The sequence below is a fragment of the Cyphellophora europaea genome (assembly GCF_000365145.1).
Source record: "Cyphellophora europaea CBS 101466 unplaced genomic scaffold supercont1.7, whole genome shotgun sequence".
Classification (NCBI taxonomy): Eukaryota; Fungi; Ascomycota; class Eurotiomycetes; order Chaetothyriales; family Cyphellophoraceae; genus Cyphellophora; species Cyphellophora europaea.
This window is the reverse complement of record NW_008481813.1, coordinates 49,460-67,493: the sequence shown is the minus strand read 5'-3', so window position 1 is coordinate 67,493 and position 18,034 is coordinate 49,460. Positions and strand designations below refer to the sequence as shown.

At 53.3% G+C, this 18,034-nt stretch overlaps 9 protein-coding genes across 9 annotated transcripts; 6 read left to right on the top strand and 3 right to left on the bottom strand.

The window, feature by feature from the left end:
* Positions 1–73: 73 nt before the first annotated feature.
* On the top strand, positions 74–1,630 carry HMPREF1541_07105 (uncharacterized protein; the record flags this gene model as incomplete). The annotated part of the gene is made up of 1 exon (XM_008721430.1): positions 74–1,630. One exon carries the CDS (start codon positions 74–76, stop codon positions 1,628–1,630), a length of 1,557 nt encoding a protein of 518 aa, XP_008719652.1.
* Positions 1,631–2,246: 616 nt separating this feature from the next.
* HMPREF1541_07104 (uncharacterized protein) lies at positions 2,247–3,713 on the top strand (the record flags this gene model as incomplete). Its single annotated transcript, XM_008721429.1, has 1 exon — positions 2,247–3,713. One exon carries the CDS (start codon positions 2,247–2,249, stop codon positions 3,711–3,713), a length of 1,467 nt encoding a protein of 488 aa, XP_008719651.1.
* Positions 3,714–4,549: 836 nt separating this feature from the next.
* Positions 4,550–6,413, top strand: HMPREF1541_07103 (uncharacterized protein; the record flags this gene model as incomplete). Its single annotated transcript, XM_008721428.1, has 2 exons — positions 4,550–5,949; positions 5,999–6,413. 2 exons carry the CDS (start codon positions 4,550–4,552, stop codon positions 6,411–6,413), a joined length of 1,815 nt encoding a protein of 604 aa, XP_008719650.1.
* Positions 6,414–7,108: 695 nt separating this feature from the next.
* HMPREF1541_07102 (uncharacterized protein) lies at positions 7,109–8,041 on the top strand (the record flags this gene model as incomplete). Its single annotated transcript, XM_008721427.1, has 2 exons — positions 7,109–7,878; positions 7,927–8,041. 2 exons carry the CDS (start codon positions 7,109–7,111, stop codon positions 8,039–8,041), a joined length of 885 nt encoding a protein of 294 aa, XP_008719649.1.
* Positions 8,042–8,534: 493 nt separating this feature from the next.
* HMPREF1541_07101 (uncharacterized protein) lies at positions 8,535–10,525 on the top strand (the record flags this gene model as incomplete). Its single annotated transcript, XM_008721426.1, has 3 exons — positions 8,535–8,639; positions 8,687–10,213; positions 10,268–10,525. 3 exons carry the CDS (start codon positions 8,535–8,537, stop codon positions 10,523–10,525), a joined length of 1,890 nt encoding a protein of 629 aa, XP_008719648.1.
* A 726-nt stretch (positions 10,526–11,251) lies between these two features.
* On the bottom strand, positions 11,252–12,394 carry HMPREF1541_07100 (uncharacterized protein; the record flags this gene model as incomplete). The annotated part of the gene is made up of 1 exon (XM_008721425.1): positions 11,252–12,394. One exon carries the CDS (start codon positions 12,392–12,394, stop codon positions 11,252–11,254), a length of 1,143 nt encoding a protein of 380 aa, XP_008719647.1.
* Positions 12,395–13,221: 827 nt separating this feature from the next.
* On the bottom strand, positions 13,222–13,389 carry HMPREF1541_07099 (uncharacterized protein; the record flags this gene model as incomplete). The annotated part of the gene is made up of 1 exon (XM_008721424.1): positions 13,222–13,389. The coding sequence occupies one exon, from the start codon at positions 13,387–13,389 to the stop codon at positions 13,222–13,224; it is 168 nt and encodes a 55-aa protein (XP_008719646.1).
* Positions 13,390–13,467: 78 nt separating this feature from the next.
* HMPREF1541_07098 (uncharacterized protein) lies at positions 13,468–14,573 on the bottom strand (the record flags this gene model as incomplete). Its single annotated transcript, XM_008721423.1, has 2 exons — positions 13,468–14,091; positions 14,355–14,573. The coding sequence occupies 2 exons, from the start codon at positions 14,571–14,573 to the stop codon at positions 13,468–13,470; spliced, it is 843 nt and encodes a 280-aa protein (XP_008719645.1).
* Positions 14,574–15,050: 477 nt separating this feature from the next.
* HMPREF1541_07097 (uncharacterized protein) lies at positions 15,051–16,729 on the top strand (the record flags this gene model as incomplete). Its single annotated transcript, XM_008721422.1, has 4 exons — positions 15,051–15,276; positions 15,326–15,864; positions 15,910–16,511; positions 16,567–16,729. 4 exons carry the CDS (start codon positions 15,051–15,053, stop codon positions 16,727–16,729), a joined length of 1,530 nt encoding a protein of 509 aa, XP_008719644.1.
* Between the last annotated feature and the right edge of the window lie 1,305 nt (positions 16,730–18,034).

Genomic DNA, 18,034 nt, shown 5'->3' with positions numbered 1-18,034 from the left:
CGTTCACGTCGTCTAGCGCATCTGATCCTTCGTCACTCGTCCCGGCTGATTCCCACTTAGAATACTAGCCGCGATGCCGGCTACGGACCTTGTGCAACAGGGGAAGTCTGCATATCAGCAAGGGAGATATGACGAAGCCTCTAAGTCATTCGCAGCGGCTGCTGCCTCTGCCGCCAAGTTGCAAGACCGTATCTTCGCCTTGGACTTGCAGATTGGTGCCATGGTTAAACTGAAAGCCGTCGATCCCGCGCTCGACGTCGCGAAGTCCGTGATCCGTGCGAACCGCAAAGACTGTCGTGGCTACATTCGTGCTGCGCAGATTGAGCGCCTCGCAAATCGACCTCAGGCTGCTGTCCGTTGGTACCATCACGGCCTGAAGCATGTCTCTCCCTCGGACGCCTTGTATCCTTCGCTACAATCTGGCTTGAAGAAATGCCAAGCTCTGTCTGTGGCACAGACGATGGCATCTCGTCCGTGCGATCCTTTTGCCTCGCTGCCGCTGGAGATAGCGAATATGGTGCTTCAGCACTTCGACTATCGGCAGATGGTAGCAATCCTACGCGTGTCTAGGGGATGGCGGTCATTTGTGAGCAAAGAGCCGCTAATCACCGACACGATAGACTTCTCCAAAGCTCGTAACAAAGTCACTATCGCAGCCTTCAGAGCCTGCCTACGTCGATTGACGGGGTATCCATCGTCTGCCTACCTCACCAACCTTACCGATCCTGCTCTCAAAGACATGCAAGTGCGGCTACCGACGTGGCAGCAAAGAAATACTCTCATTTCGTACGCCACCGACAGCCGCGAGCTTGCATTGATCCCCAGCCACTTGCCAAAAGATCCAAAGCTGGTATCTCTCGAGGTATCTGCGAGCCTGCGGAACGCGATAGACACTGTAGTCAGGTGTCATAGACTGAAGCGCCTGACAATCAGTTGTCCGTACGAGCCGGTTCGGAACTGGGTCCACACCTGGGAAGTCGGTCAACAACATGCAGGACTAGAACATTTGCAGATCGTGGCCAATTCACTGCAACCGCAAGTTGGGATTGCGGATCTTGCCTTGCCGAACTTGCGCTCCCTCAACCTTTGTGGTTTCCAAATCCCCAACGAGCTTGAAAAGCTGACTTCGCTTGAGGAGCTGCACTTGAAGAACTGCGCGATGACGAGGGCCATCGATCTCCCTACCGCGTTAAAAGACCTCTCCTTCACCAACATGAAGTACCAGTTTCGTGCTGGAGACAAGCCAAATCCGGAGCTGCATCTGCCAGACCTTGTCCATCTCAGGGCGCAAATGGATGCGTGGGATATCTCGTGGAGCTGTCTCGGCCTGGACCTGAACAGCATCCAATCCCTGGATGTGCAAGACAACCGACTTACAGAAGAGCAGGCGCTCATATTCTCGAAGATGCCTAGGCTAAGGAGGCTTATCCTGCGCGATGCTCGTCTACTTACTGCCTGTTTCGTGAAGGATCTTTTGGAAGCATCGTCCCACCACATTGAATACATCGGTCTTTCAAATTGCGACAATTTGGATCCGGGGACTGCCGCTTGGGCTAAGCTTCGTTACAATGTGAAGGTAGATATCAGGACTATTGCTTGGGACGATGGCGGCCGCCGCATCGCCACGTGATGGGGATATGGCTCCAACAAACAGTTTAGTCACAAGTCAGATTCCACCCCAGGAGGAGAGCGCAATTCTGCTTACGTACCGTCTACAACGTTTTTGACGGGTATCACAGGATGACTCGCGCAGCCTTTCCGGCCAGGCCAATCACAAGTCACCATTTGACCTCCACCAATGACTCTGAGTCTGGCTGCCTCATTTCTTTCATCACATCAATCCATGAGAATCTCCTTCATAAGCAAATCGATGCCGCCGTCTGCCAAGCAAGTCATGTTCGAGGCGCATCCAGCTTTTGCAACGTGCTTTTGCACAGACACAATAGAGGACCGTCTGGGTTCCAATGCCAAGACTCTCTCGAGGTTGCCTCATTTCAACTGTATTCATCCTGCGATGAAGAACGGTGGCATCAGAAGGCGGTGAGGAGGTCTTGCGTGAGGTCGGGATCGTTTTACTTTGTTGAGATGGTGGCTCTGTTGTGTCACGGGCTTCTCCTATCTCAAAGGTAACGACTTGTTCTCTCATTTGCCTGGCCGGATTTGGTTCCGGCCACGCTGGGGTATATCAAGCTCGAGGTTCTGTCAGTGACACAACCTGCACATTTCGACCTTTCGTCACGTGAAAAATGGCCTACCTTCAGGACGATCCACCTTTGCCACCGTTAGCTACTCTATTTCCCTATCTCGAGCATGATCCGGTGGAGCTACCGGCTGGGCTTGACCCTTTCACGGTGACTACCTCAACAGGGTTCTTGCCATCGCGGTCTCCACTAGTTGACCTCCCTCCCACGTTTGATGCTCTCTCGCAGATCGTCAGAGAAATGCCGGTCACGAAAGAAGATGGCCACCCTGGCTTGCTTGCAGAGTACAAACTTGGCCCATTGATTGACTCTGGTGCCCTCCCGGATCTTACAGACGCTGTGAGGGATATCATCGCCGCCGAAAATCCTGACTTGGAGATCGTTACCGCTCTCTTCCGCGACTACAGCTTTCTGGCATCATCTTTTCTTCTCGAACCCTGCTGGGAGACCTGGAGTAAGAATCACACTGCTGGCTACGGGCTTGGTCGACAGACGCTTCCCCGCTGCATTGCTGGTCCCTTGATGCGTACCGCCGAAGTGCTGGACATTCCTGCCTTTATGAGCTACGCAGCCAGCTATGCTCTCTATAACTACAAGCTCGTGGACCCCAAGCTCGGCACGTCTGTCTACTCCAACCTGCGCCTGATACGTGGATTCGAGAATGGCCTGGATCCCACTTCATCCGAAGCCGGCTTCATCCTGACGCACATTCACATGGTACAAGAGACAGGTCCACTCGTTGACGGTGCTGTGTCTCTGCTCAAGGCAGTCGAGGCCGACGACGTCAGCGCTGGAAAAGCTAGTCTTCAAACCATGCTCAAAGCCATGCATCGCATCGAGGTATCAATGGAAAACATGTGGTCGCATTCACTTCCAAAGGACTACATCAGCTACCGTACCTTCATCTTCGGCATCACCAATCAGAGCATGTTCCCCAACGGCGTGGTTTACGAGGGCGAAAACAACGGCAAGCCACTTTTCTTCCGTGGTGAGTCTGGCGCCAACGACTCTATCATCCCGCTGCTTGACCATCTATGCGAGATCCCTATGCCCAAGAACCCGCTCATGGATATCCTGGTTGACTTCCGGAACTATCGGCCTAAGCCACATCGCACCTTCCTTGCGTATGTCATGAGCAAGGCAGCAGAGCTAGGGGTGCGGGCGTTCTGCGTGAAAGATATGCAGCTCGCCCAGCTGTATTTGAAGCTGCTGGATCATGTGCGCAGCTTCCGGTGGCGGCACTGGCTGTTTGCGAGAGAGTACATCATTAAGAGAACAAGCCATCCAACAGCAACGGGTGGTAGCCCGATTGTGACGTGGTTGCCGAACCAGCTGATGGCGGTAATGGATTTGATGGAGAGCGTGTACAGGGACAGTGGGCTTGAAGATAAGGCGAGAGCAGGAGACTCGGAGGAGTGGAAGTTCGTAAAGGGTCTGATGGCGAATGTCGAGGAGCAGCACGTGAAATTGGATCGGGAGGTGAAGAAGTACTGTGAGGAGAGGGGCGTCTGATTGTAGCTAGTCGTTGTCCTGGACTAGGAGAAACACAAGCCAGAAGCTACCCTTGGTACAAATTGAATTGTGATTCTCTACGTCCTGAAAGAGTTCTGTGATCTGCAGTCGAGCGTGCCGATCTCAGTCGCTGTAGCATTGGCCCATACGGCTACAATTATATTGACTCCACTGGCAATATCGATACTCGCACCAGCAGATAATGATCAGTCTCTATTAATCCATTAAGCTCCACATACCTATTCTCATGAATACAGTCCCATCGCACAAGACATGAAGCTCCAGCGCGGCCGTTCCCTCTCAAATCAAAGCTCTTCCTCCAGCACACGTGCGTTCTCGCCCCGATCGGCGCTAACGCAAGGCACTGACCGACTTGGCGATCGACTCCGCAGATCAGATCTCAGAACAAAGCATTCTTGACGTCACCTGTGGCTGTGTAGCTTTCACCAAGTTGCTAGAGGCCTCATTGACTCGCGTCGCGCGACTTGAAGCGCCAAAGCTCTGTTCTCTTTCCTCCATTTGCTAGTGTGCTATCGTTGCTGTCGACGATCGACGTGCCGCGAGGAGTTATAAGCGCAACAGGCGTTGGCTGCGCCGATTGAACGGTCCTTTTACGAGAAACTCTCCTATTTGGGAGAAGGATCCAGCGTAAGCGCAAGTCGACAAAGCGTGTCATAACACTGAGAGCACGCATATGCAGCCTCGAGCATCGCATGCGATTTCCTACTGTCCTACACGCCGGGCGTAAACAATTATTCGCGCTCACCGTTCGTGAGCCTTTCATTTTCCAACCATCCACATTCTCGTCACCACTTTCCTCCCTTACACCTCTCAAAATGCCGCAGAAAGCCGGCTCGAAGCGCAAAGCCTCCTCTCCTCTTGTGTCCGACAGTGCAGCACCCGCACCATCCTCTCCCGCCGCCGCAGACCTCACCAGCAGCAACAAGCGACCCCGCCCCGACTTCTCCGACCGCAGCCGCTACCAAGACTCCTCGGTAGAAGAAGAGTATGGCATCGTGCTCCGCAAATACTACCCGCCCGAAATCACCAACGAGCGCGCCAAACGGTACGCGTCTGGAGAGCTTGAGCGGCCGATCCAAACACTCGAGAAGGCGCTCTCGGAGACAGAAGCGGCGCGCGCCGACGTGGCCTTGGGCGACAGCGTGGTGTTTTGGTTCAAGCAAGATCTCCGCGTTGGAGACAATCGCGGGCTGAGTGCGGCGGCGCGGTGCGCGGAACAGGCTGGCGTGCCTCTCGTCTGCGTCTACCTGGCGAGTCCGCAGGATTGGGAGGCGCATCTGACGAGCGCCATACGGATCGATTTCATGCTGCGGTGCTTGCATGTATTAAAGGAAGATTTAGCAGGTTTCGACGTGCCGCTTTACGTCGAGACGGTGGCAAAAAGGAGGAACGTTGGCAGGAGGCTGTTGGACTTGTGCACCGAGTGGGGTGCGAGACACCTGTTCTGTAATATTGAGTACGAGGTGGATGAGCTGCGGCGAGAGGCTCGGCTGGTGAGGGACGGGTTGCAGAATGGGATCGCCATGCAAGCGGTGCACGACACCTGTGTAGTTAAGCCGGGAGAGCTGAAGACTGGGGCAGGTGGACAGATCAGTGTCTACAGTCCGTGGCATCGCAAGTGGTGTGCCTACCTCAATGCAAGTCCGGAGACACTGGAGGAGGCGAGGCCGCCGATGCGGAACCCGGCGTCGGCGAGGAAGAAGTTCAAGCATCTTTTTGAGTGTGAAATCCCAGAGGCGCCTGAGGAGAAAAGGCTGAGTGAAGACGAGGAGGAGAGATTCCGGAATATGTGGCCGGCAGGGGAGCACGAGGCTAGAGATCGGCTCGACAAATTCGTGGCAGAGCGAATATCCCGGTATCATGAGACGCGTAACTTACCTGGCGGGAACGGTACTTCAACCTTGTCGGCGCACCTGGCCGCCGGGACTATTGCGGCGAGAACCTGCGTGAGGGTGTCGCTGGACGCCGCTCCCGGGAAGAAGGTCTCGGATGACCGCAAAGTGGGCCATAGCATGTGGTATGGCGAGGTGGCGTGGCGGGACTTCTACAAGCATGTCCTCTGCAACTGGCCGTACGTTTGCATGAACAAACCATTCAAGCCAGAGTACAGCAAGATCGAATGGGAATACGACAAGGAGCAATTCAAGGCGTGGACGGAGGGCAAGACAGGATTTCCCATCGTCGACGCAGCGATGCGACAGGCGCGGTATTCAGGGTATGTAACTCACTCACCTTATTGACACGACGCGGCTTACGTCTCACAGGTACATGCATAACCGCTGCCGCATGATCGTGGCATCCTTTCTCGCCAAGGATCTCATGATCGATTGGCGGATGGGAGAGCGCTGGTTCATGGAGCAGTTGATCGACGGTGACTTTGCATCCAACAACGGCGGCTGGGGGTTCAGTGCCTCGTGCGGTGTCGATCCGCAGCCTTACTTCCGCATCTTCAACCCCCTTTTGCAGAGCGAGAAATTCGACGTCGATGGCGCGTACATCCGCAAATGGGTATCCGAGCTGAAAGACGTCAATGGCAACGCAATCCACGATCCATACGGGAGAGGCGCGGAAATGATTGCGAAGAAGAATGGCTACCCACGGCCGATCGTGGTGCATAAGGAGGCGCGGGAGAGGGCACTGGCGAGATACAAGGCCGGCATAGGCAGAAGTACTGCGTGAGAAGGAATGGTTTTGGACCGCCCGACGCGCAAGCTGCAATCTTCAGTGCTGCATTGGTGGAGGCTCAGTAGGCGATGGCTACGGAGTACAGTGTTGGACTATCGGATTACGGTCAGCTTCAATAAGGGGTAGAACCACAATACTGGGAGCTCCTCCTGAATATCCGAAACCAAACATAGAACATGTACTCCGTACCGTAATTACTGGAGTCGCGTGCTCTCAGGAAGTGCTGATCGTGGACTTTTGCGAGGCTCAGTCACCTCAACTGGTGCAGGGCGGGTGTGAGCAGCAGATGCTTAAATTCTGGGGCGGCTGGTCCTTGTGGCCAGTCACATAGTTTGCGGCTGGGGCGGGGGTTAGAAAACCAGAAATCGGTGGCGCCTTCGGGCCGCGACCGCCAATGACAAGCCCCGAACTGCGGATAAATCGGCGCAAACGTTGTATGAACCGGCTGACGCGGCGGGGGACCCATGGCGCCAATTGGGGACTGATAACGTCAATGTCGCTGTCGCGTGCTCGATTCCCAGCCCTGGAATCGCATGAGGCCCTCCGCAGGTACCTTGCACCCATTCAGTCCTGCTTTGCTGCATCTGCATAGCCCGCACATCTACCGTTGCATCGCCGGAGCCGTTATTTTGCCTTTGTTGATCTCGTCGCCAGTCGATGTTTCTACCCTCCACCGCAATGATCAGGCAATGAGACCTCAAACCTTCCTCCGAGCATGCTTGCTCCCGCTACTCTTCTTCGAGGCAGCCTACGCCGACGCCGACTTCCTCGATGTGCGCACCAAGCTAGAAAGGGACCGCTCCGGCAAGCGCGGTGACCCCAAAGACAAATACTTCCACGAGAGTACCTTTCACAGCCATTACGATGGCCGCTTCGCCGATAAAGAGATTAGTGAGGATGTCCGGTTATCACATCTCACAGCTCTCATCCGGACATTCCTCGCCACCATGAGTGACATTGGGGCCGAGGCTTGGATTATGCATGGAACACTGCTTGGCTGGTGGTGGAATGAGCGGATAATGCCTTGGGATTCCGACCTGGATGTCCAAGTGACCGAAGAAACGATCGCTTTTCTTGCCCGCTACTACAATATGACCGAGTATCGATATCAAACCGGCATGGAGGAAGAAGGAGGACGGAGTTATCTGCTGGAGATCAATCCGCATTATGTGATTCGGGGCACAGAAGACCATCTTAACGTTATTGACGCCAGATGGATCGACACCGAGACGGGTCTGTTCATCGACATTAGCACTGTCCGCGTTGACCACGAGGCTCGTCGCAATGGTAAAGAGGGTGCGCTGATGTGCAAAGACAAGCACAACTATCTCGAGAAGGATCTCTTCCCTCTGCGAGACGGGTATTTCGAGGGCATCCAAGTCAAGATACCTTTTGAGTATGAGTATCTGCTGGAGGAGGAGTACGGCGCCAAGTCCATGTCAGAGACGGAATTCGAAGGGTGAGTCTGTCCTCGTCCATGTATCTCGACTTACTGATCCCTGAACAGTCATCGCTTCAATGCAACTTCCAAACTTTGGCAGCCGATACCCGGATGGAAACCGCCATCAAAGAAGCGGCCCAACCGTAAGAAACCACCCAAAGCAGGTAACCGCAATGGATAGTCTGGATTGAACTTTAAGCGCCGGCGTTTTGGACCGGAAGACCACGACATTACGACGAGAGTAGAATCGTGCTTTGATCAGCAGCCTGATCTGGAGTCGTCGAAGCAAGCATCCAATGTAGATATGTTGTTGATATATACAACCCTTTGGCCGTCCCACTCTTCCTTGGCCGGCACTGGTTCGTGCTTAGGGGGCACGTGCGCGGGGGTATCCTCTGGCGGCGGCTCTCGGTACGACGGCGCCTCCAATTTTTGAGCCGAGTACCACAGACACGCCTTTCCACAGCGTCGAGGCCTCCACACTGCTAACCATCTGACCTTGCATTTCCATCGCGGCTAAACCCCATGACTCAACGACATGACCTGCATCTTTGGCGTTTCCCCATGGTTTCTTTCCTTCTTTCACACCCCACAATGAGTCGTGTTGGTTCACGCTCTCACCTCCCACCGTAACGCCCTCCTATGGACAGTCCTAGAGCTGTTATCCCCCCACGATGGTTGACAAGAAGCGACCGCGGTTGCCGAAGCAGCAACTTACCATACTGGCAGTATGTCGCTTTGCTGAGCCAGTCGCGATGACTTCTGTCTATCCCTACATAGTAAGCCGATTGCGCTTCAAGGAACGAGCACCGCTGACATCCCGCAGCCAGAAATGGTGCAGTCCTTCGATGTCCCAACTGACCAGGTAGCGAAGTATGCTGGCCTGATGTCTGCCGTCTTCTCGCTTTCGCAAGCCTTTACCGGCATCGCCTGGGGCCGTGCCTCCGATCGATTCGGCCGCAAGCCAATGATTCTACTGGCTCTGAGCTGCACCATGGTGGCAGGCTTACTGTTTGGCTTTTCAAGATCGCTGCTGTGGGCTTTCGTTGCTCGCTCCCTACAAGGCTTGTCTAATGGCAATGTTGGTATCATCCGGACAGCTGTGGCTGAGCTGGTAACTGAGAAAGAACTACAACCACGAGCATTCTCCCTCATGCCACTGGTGTGGACGGTGGGCAGCATCTTCGGCCCCGCCTTTGGTGGTTCGCTCGTTCATCCCGTTGAGCGTTTCCCGGACCTCTTCGCCCGCTTCGATTTATTCAAGCGCTATCCTTTCGCCTTCCCAAATGTCTTGATATCGACCCTGTTCCTCATCAGCATCTCCTGCGGTTTCCTCTTTCTGCGGGAAACATTGGAGGACAAGAGGCATAAGCGCGATTATGGTTTGGCGCTCGGAAAGCTATTGACGCGGTCATGTCGAAAGCGAGATCGCAAGGCGTGGCATGTCGATGCGGATGGAGATGCGAATGAACCTTTCCTAGCCCAAAGTGCTTCGACCATGTCTTCACCAACCGCAGCCCGAAGACCTTCGTTCAGTCGACCCATCGAGAAAAGCGCTGGATGGGATCAGGTCTTTACAAGACAGTCCAGCATCAATCTACTGGTGTACACTTTTCTGGCTATGCACTCGGTGGCTTACGATCAACTACTTCCGGTCTTCATGCACTACCCTGTACAATCGAGGAGGGATCCAGAGGTCAAGTTACCGTTGAGATTTGCCGGAGGGTTCGGCATCGACTCTTCTCGCATCGGCATGTGGTTTATGGTCTACGGCATCTACGGAATGTGCATACAGTTCTTGGTCTTTCCCGTCATGGCCAAGAGGTTTGGCGTACTAAATTGCCTCAAGCTGTGCACTGTCATATTTCCGGTGGTATACCTAGCAACACCTTTTACAGCCCTTTTGCAAACAGGCTCTGCAAGGGAGGGCGGGAACCTGGTCTTGATGCTGTTCAAAGGCTTCTGTGCCATCTTTTCCTTTCCTTGCAGCACCATCTTGTTGACCAACAGCGCGGCGTCGTTGAAAGTACTAGGAACCCTTAATGGCGTGGCAACCTCAATCTCAGCACTTGGTCGAGCGGCCGGTCCTGCGATATCCGGATGGGCGTTCACAGAAGGGGTTGATGCAGGTTATGTGTTGGTCAGCTGGTGGATACTGGCCCTGATCGCCATCATCGGAGCAATTCCTGTCTGGTGGCTCGTGGAGATGGACGGGTTCAGCTCAGCTCCTGAAGAGGAAGAGGATGAGGTGGATTATGATGAAAGCGGGGACATGATGGATGGCGGGCTCGACACTTCTGGGAATGCCGTCACCAAAGACAACGATAGCGGCACGAACCAGAGATACCTGCAAGTGCGCAAGACAAAGTCGTATCCCGGATTCGCAAACATAGATGGCCTTCTAGAGGACGATGAAGGCGCCTTGATCAACGAAGGCAGCCCCTTGTTGTTACCAGAAGATCAACGGAGCTATTCGGATGATAGGAGGCGAACCAGCCGAAACAGCACCGCAGTCTTTGATGAGGAGGCGACCGAAAATGATCTGAGAAGGATGCCTAGTCCGATTGGACTTGGTCCAGGGATTGGTGGAAGAAGCAGACGATACAGCAGTGAAATCGGCGCGACCAGAAGTGGCTTTGGCACAGGAGGCACGAGCTATCACTAGACAGCAGGTCGCGTATATGCATGGCGGGATTTTGACGGCCGTCCGAAACCAGGACGTAAATCGGTGTACGAGGGTAGTACTTTGCTGGTCTCTCGGCCATGGACTCAAGAACTGCTTGATCAGCTTCGGCGAGTAAACAAATATCCACTTTTTGGTTCACACTGCGGTTGCCGGTCCTTGCGCAGCTGCAGAGACGAGCTCGAGTCAACTTTTGTTCAGGCACCAAACTCTTCCCACCCGGTCGCCTGATGACGACGCAATGCAGCACATGCGCTGTACATGCATCGCAACAGCCAGTGCGCCCGGCAGCCAGATCTCCTACAGACACACTTGACACGTGTACTGCTCGCGCATGATCTGTTGAGTCTGGATGCCCTGCCTCTACTATCTAGAGCGGCTAGAGACACCTCTGCATCCGTAGTGGAATGGACATTCTCGACACCGGTCTATAGAGCAATGGGGATGAGGAGATGATGCGGCCGGGAGCAACGGAGGGAGGCGTTGGAGACAGGACTATCGAAGCCGGCCTTAAAATCAATGTGGTCTATTACCTGGCAGGCAACCAGCTCTCGTGAGCAATGCAAGAAGTCAAGAACGCCCTCTACCATCATACCAGGATCTCTTCAGCCATAGGTGACGCCAAGAGGAGCCCCAGTTGTGCCTGTGGTCTTCATAGATCGGGACCCCGGCGAGCGTCTTCGACAGAGCAGGTCCTATCTCTTAACCTCAAGTACGCCGGCCAATCCACTCAGAAATGATGTCATACGCGGCGGTGGCGTTCTTGTGCAAGTTCAACGCATGTCCAACCTCCGGATGAATCTGCCACTCGAAGCTTCTTGTCGCGTTGAATGTCATTGCAGCCGGACTTCCTGGTCCAATTAAACCGGTGCAGTTGTATCCACATGCAATTTGATCCCTCTCACCAACAAGGAAGAGCACTGGGCCTTCGAATTCAGGGGCTTGGGCACCGATCAAGCCCTGACTCAGAAACTCATTGAGAGCGAGCGGATGCTTAGTGGCTTCAGCTTCAGTCAAAGCAGCTGCTTCGAAGTTCGGGTACGCAAAGAAAGCGAACTGATTGGCCGCCTCGGACGGCCATGTAACATAACCTTTCGAATAGGTGTCGGCAGGGAAACGCGAGGGCTCTGCATCGCTGGCTATAGTGAAGGCTGTCGACGATAGGAAGTATCCGGCAAAGTCGGGGACTTGAATCCAGCCAGTGATAACAAGACCATCGGACAGAGACGGCGCAACTTCCGCCAGACCAATGGTTAACGCGGACCCGTAGCTGTGACCGACGTGTATTACCTTGTCTGGTATGGCAAGACCAGGGATGGCACCTTCACGGACCATGCGCGTGAGCGTCACAAGAACGTCTACTTCGACAGGAGCCTGTAGCTCGGTGTATGGATCGGGAATAGACGACGGCGCGTGGCCAAGACGGTTGTAAGACAGGACGCTGTACCCTGCAGTCGTGGCAGCATCGATGTAGCTATACTGTGCATCGGTTGGATCGAGACGGAAGTCCCAGTACGAGCGATTAAAGCCGTAGCCGTGGGTGAGAATTTGCAGAGTTGAGCTTTTGAGGCCCTTTTCTACTGGAGCACACCACTCCCCACTGACCATGAAGGTTTTGCTGAGGCTAGTGAAGACAGGCTGCACCGTGGGCGCATCTCGGCGCACAAGCTCGTTAACGTAAGATGTTGCTTGCTCTTGCGTTTCGATGATTGGAAGGGGCGGAACAATCGTGGTGACGTTGTTGACAGCAACGTCGACCGAGAAATCTTGGCACTGGTAGCCCGGCGGTGGAGAAGCCGAAGCTTGCGTCGCCCTCAGTAAGGCAACGAGGCAAACAATCGTAAGTTTCATGTTGAAGTTTATGACGAGAAAGCCAGCCTTGATGGCAATCCAAAAATCTTATAGTGGTCTCGTAAATAAACTTATGTCCTACCCACTAACTCCTGTATCTCGTTTAGTGATGACTATTCACAGGATTTGTCACAATTGCGGGGCGAATCATTATAACAAGTACTCAAGACGGGATGCCTTGATGAAAGGTCCATGGAGAGATGGTGGCAAGTCTTACAGTGAAAAGTCTTGGAATGGGAAAGGGTGGAGTCGATTCGTGGGGACCAGCTAAGTTAAGGCAGTGAATGCGAGAGCGAGAACGAGAGCGAGCCACTTCCCTTTGCCATGGCCCGCACCCACACTCATCATCCATCACCGGTAAGACTTAGTCAATGGTTGTGGCTTCATCCGCTCAACATTGGCAGGAGTTTTGGAATCAACAAGTCTGCTCTCCGATATCCGCGTTTCCCAGGCGTAGAAGTATCGACATCCATGAACCAATGTATATTCGCTGCCTTTTTGATGCATTGGAGTCAGTCCAGCTTCGGCAATAGGCGGTTCTCATACTGAATCGGGGCGACACAGGGAGAATCGGCGAAGGTAAGAGGAACAGTACACTGCGTGACCCTTGAGTCCCTCAGCGATTGCTGCTCAAGAAAAAGTGTAGCATCATCCGATGTATGACTGCACAATGGCAATTTCTCCAAGCCTCTGTGAGGGGAATATTACGTATGGTCGAGTTATTGTGACCTAATCATCGTGGCCATCGGACATGGCAATTAGGGAGCTCCGGTGATAGGCCGGTGAATGTGTAAGGCGCACGCCCTGCAGATTATAGAGCAGAGGGATTATCGCGGTTTGCGACCAGTCACAAAGTGCCACCGTAGGTACAAATGAAGCGATCGATTGGAGAACTCTTGTCGAATAGTGGCCATCGTTACCTCCGTATGCTCTATACTGTGGCCAAGAACACGGGTGTAGTAGGCGAGCATAAAAGAGGGAATCGATTCGATCATCTGGATGCGAAAGAGAGATCCGAGTTGCTTGAGCTTCGGGTCTTTTGCCCAAGGTCCAATGGGGATCCATAAATGCGTTCAGCTTCGTCCGTAGACCGAGAACATGCGCCTTACCTTCTTGATAGTCTCATGGACGTCTTCGAAGCCCGCGTAGATCATCCATTGCCTGTGTTCATGAGCAACATTAAGTGGTTTCCCAAAGATCCGGCTTGCCCTGTCAACTTCATGAATCCACTCATTACAACCAGGCGCAGAGTCCATGCCCCCATCGTCACTATTGATCCAGCACTCATGGTCCTGCATCTCCATCCATCCCCCTGGTTCAAGATTGTCAAACGCCTGCGAGTAGAAGCGCGGCCAATCAGCTATACCACCACACAGAGCCCGGCCGTGGATGTAATCAAACTTTTCGGAGTCGGAGAACGACCAATTGGCTTCACAGTCCTCGACATAGAATTGAAGGTTAGGTGGCACCCATCTTGGCTGGATAGGACTCAAATCAGTTCCAATAACGCTAGCACTCGGATACAGATCGGCAAACTCTATAGCCCAAATGCCCGTGCCAGTGCCTACGTCAAGGACACGCTTAGGGCTGGTGGGTAGTGGCGCAGTCAGTAGCTCACCGCCAAGAATCATCTTGAAGAGGTGATGTAGAAGGTCAAGACGGTCTTGCTCAACCTCATCATTGGGAACTCTGTAGACCTGTGTTAGCCTGTATCATGACAATAGAGGAAAGAATGGATCAGAACACGGGCAACACAGGCTGCTACAGAGCCCCCCTAAATCAGGGCTTGCATGTTGTTCGACAGGATATTGTCTCAGGGTGGGACCTACTATTGCAATAGTCAGTACTGCTCAGAACGGAGTAAATGGATACAGAAGGAGACAGAGGGAGGATATAACTCATTGGGCTCAGGCCTTTGGAAGGTCTCTAGTAAGCTCTCCGCTCTCGGTACGAGACCTACCAGGTATTCGCCATCGTGATACGCATGATATGTGCGTCCATTCTCGTAGCGGTAATTATAGATCGATGACCTGATGCTCTGGCTCGTGGTAGATCTGTCGTCGTCGCCAAACGTGGAATCTAACTCGAAGCCGCTGGCTGGCACATCATTGTCTGCGGCGAGTTGCTCATCCTCCACAATTTCAGGCTCGGTCGGGACCGTTTGGTCGACCCCAGCCATACCGATGTGGGCTTTCTGCGCTCAATGTCACCCGTGATTAGAAGACCCGGCAAAACGTGCACAGCCTAGTTGACGTTCAGATGTCTTTCCAGAAGTTTTGGTGACAGATAGAGATAAAAAGTTGTACCCTGCGGAAGGAAGGATTCCGGTGGCGCTAATATGTAGTAGATTTCAAGTACCGAGGAAGCAAAGAACCACCCAAGCCAGCCGGAGGCCGGCTGCAGAACAAGCCGCATGACACTTCTTAGGCTGCATGAGATTGTACATCCTCGCGGGACTGCCTCTCAAATCATCGGTGCGACCGCAGGCACTAATGCTCGCCCCGCCGCCGGTGCGCGACGCTACGAGCTAGCGTTGCTCGGGCTCGGCTCGTTGCTTCTGCCAGACTAAGCCTGGCAAACATCAAGCTCCGCTTCCCTCACCGCAGGATATTGCCCCCTTAAGCTGCTACCCCTCCGTGAACGTCTGCAAAACACCATGATCATGTCGGCCACCCAGATACTCGCCCACCCCGTTCTTAGTATCGCGGGTGCCTGTGCCTTGTACGTTGCTTCGCTTGTGATATATCGACTCTACTTTCATCCATTGGCAAGATTCCCCGGCCCGAAATACGCTGCGCTTAGCCGATGGCACGAGTTCTACTACGAGGTCGTTCTGAAGGGTCAATTTACTTTCAAGATACAAGAGCTTCACAAGCAGTACGGTATATTTTCGTCCAACCCAGCAATTACCCTATCACTCATGATGCTCAGGCCCCATTGTTCGCATCGTCCCCGATGAACTTCACATCCAGGACTCCGATTTCTACGATATCCTTTACACAAAAGCTGGCCGAGTCGACAAATATGACTGGATGTCTGGCCGTTTCGGATGCGACACATCAGTCTTTACCACCGCACCCGACGACTTGCACAGGATTCGTCGGGGGGCTCTCAATCCTTTCTTCTCGCGGCAGCGTATCGTGGATCTCCAAGATGTTATTCGCAAACACACCAACACTTTGGTGGATCGAATTCAGGAGTTCCAAGCGAGTCAAAAGGTCCTTCCTTTGAATCGAGCCTTTATGTCACTGACGGGTGAGGTCGTCATGGAGTACTGCTTCGGCATCAGCTACGGCCATCTACAGCAACCAAACTTCGAGCATACCTTGCACGAGCCATTTATGGCAGCTAGCATATCTGGTCACCTGTCCCTACAGTATCCCTGGGTGCCAAAGGCTCTGTTCGCACTACCAGAGTCCATCCTGGTCAAGATTGAACCGCTTTATGCTCTTGTTTTCAAGATGCAAGCAGTATGTCAATACGACGATGGAGCTGCAGTAACTAACGGGGAATAGGATTTTCGGAAACAAATCGGTGCGATGAAATCTGGCCAAATGGACGAAAGGCTCAAGCAGTCTACGCATCCTACTGTGTTTCAGGAACTCATTGCCGGTTCTCTGCCCGAGTCAGAGAAGGAAACTAGACGGTTGCAAGACGAGGCACAGCTGGTTGTTGCGGCTGGCGTCACCACAACGGGATGGGCTTTATCCGTCGCGGCCTACCACATCACCAGCAATTCAGCGGTCTTCCGAAAGCTACGAGCCGAGCTCGAAGAGGCGCTGCCCAATTCCAGTGCACCATTGAGCTGGACAGAGTTAGAAAAGCTGCCTTACCTCTCCGGCTGCGTCCGTGAGAGCGTCCGCATGTCTTATGCCGTCACTGCGCGTAATCCAAGACTGTTCGCCAAACCGCTCGCCTACCAGGACTGGACAATTCCACCGCGGACGCCGGTGAGCATGACCATTGTCGATGTCTTCGATGACGAGGAGATCTTCCCCAACCCACGAACTTTCGATCCAGAAAGATGGATCGGCAATCCCAAGGCCAAGAATGGACAGAGCCTCGAGAGGTATTTCGTTGGGTTTGGCAAAGGCACTAGGAGTTGCTTGGGGATCAAGTCAGTATCCGCCTTGGAGACTCCGACTGACTAGAGAGCTGACTCAAAATTGTAGTCTTGCGCATGCAGAGCTCTTCATCGCTATGGCTGCAGTCTTCCGCAAGTTTGAATTCGAGCTGTACCAGACTGAACTCAGCGATGTAGAGCTAGCCCACGACTTCTTCTTGCCTAGCCCGAGACTGGATTCTAAGGGCGTCAGGGTCTTGGTGAAAGCTTGAACATGAGTCAGGGAGTTTGTATGCTCTGCATCGTCGACGTTGATCATGTTCGATGAATCCTGAAGGAGAGAAGACACCCAGACTTGATGGTCAACACCTGCCATTCGAAGATATCTCGGTCAGCTTTCGAGGATGTACCAATGCCCCTTTGAATATAGCAGCCTAGACGATGATCTGCGGACACCCCGCTGCATGAAATTCAATGGTCTTATCCGAAAGCATAGAACCAAACTGGACAACTGGATACTATGCTTCGCACAGCATTCACAAGCCGCAGGCTTGGGGACATATTCAGGCGAAACGTGATCAAACCTGCCGGCGGGACAACCTTGACGCAAGGCGTTGCTGGGCGAATTGCACTGCCCTGCTCGGCGGGCTGCTGATTGGAAGAGGGCCGTGGCCGCAGTGTGGGTGGATTCTAGGCAGATCGCGCCTGTTTGCACCCTCGGACGCTCGCAAATGATAAACCTCACCACCTTTAACGTGCCGCCTGTTCTTACATAGAAGACCCTGAAGATGTGCACATCCTGTTTCCAGTATCTCCAGCTGTCTTTTCTGCAACATGGATCATCAGTGTGAGCAGTGCGCCACATACTGCCATCCTCTACGGCCCTTTGAGCGGATCCTCTCTTGCGACGCCTTCAAGAATGGATACTGTCTTAAGTGCGCTCCAAATCAGGAGCAATGGAGATGTTACCACAGCAATGCAAGCCCTTGTCCCGAGAACCGTCCTCCTCATCCCGAGAACCGTTCTCCGATCCCACAAAATTCGTTTCGCTTCCTGGACCTCCCAACCGAGATTCGGCTTCGGATCTTACAACATTTCTTTGCTGGCCCCCGAGTTCACCTAAACGTTGTGTATGCACCATTCCGGGATGTAATCGTTTGGAGAGCGAGACCGCCAGAAGCGGGAATTCTCAGATCCTGTAAACTCTTATACTCAGAAGGAAGTTCGATCCTGATGAATCAACTGGCTGTCTCCTTTCCGTTCGACTTCACAAGCTCATACCAGTTTAACAGATTTAGTAGTCGGCTTAACGATCGAATTCGCCATTTGCCTAGGTACTCCCGGCAATCTTCCGGAATTATCACTCATCTGCTTCCTCAAGCTCATTTACAACGGATACACAATAGTGTACGCCATATTCAACTACCAGAACTGACACTCAATACTCTGGCCCACCTTAGTCTTGAACAGTACATTTACCTCCAGAGTATCAAGTTCTCGCTCATAAGCGATGAGAGGTCAGGATTCAGGCTGCGGATGCCGCTTGCCACTACTCCTTTTGATGAATCTCAACTCTC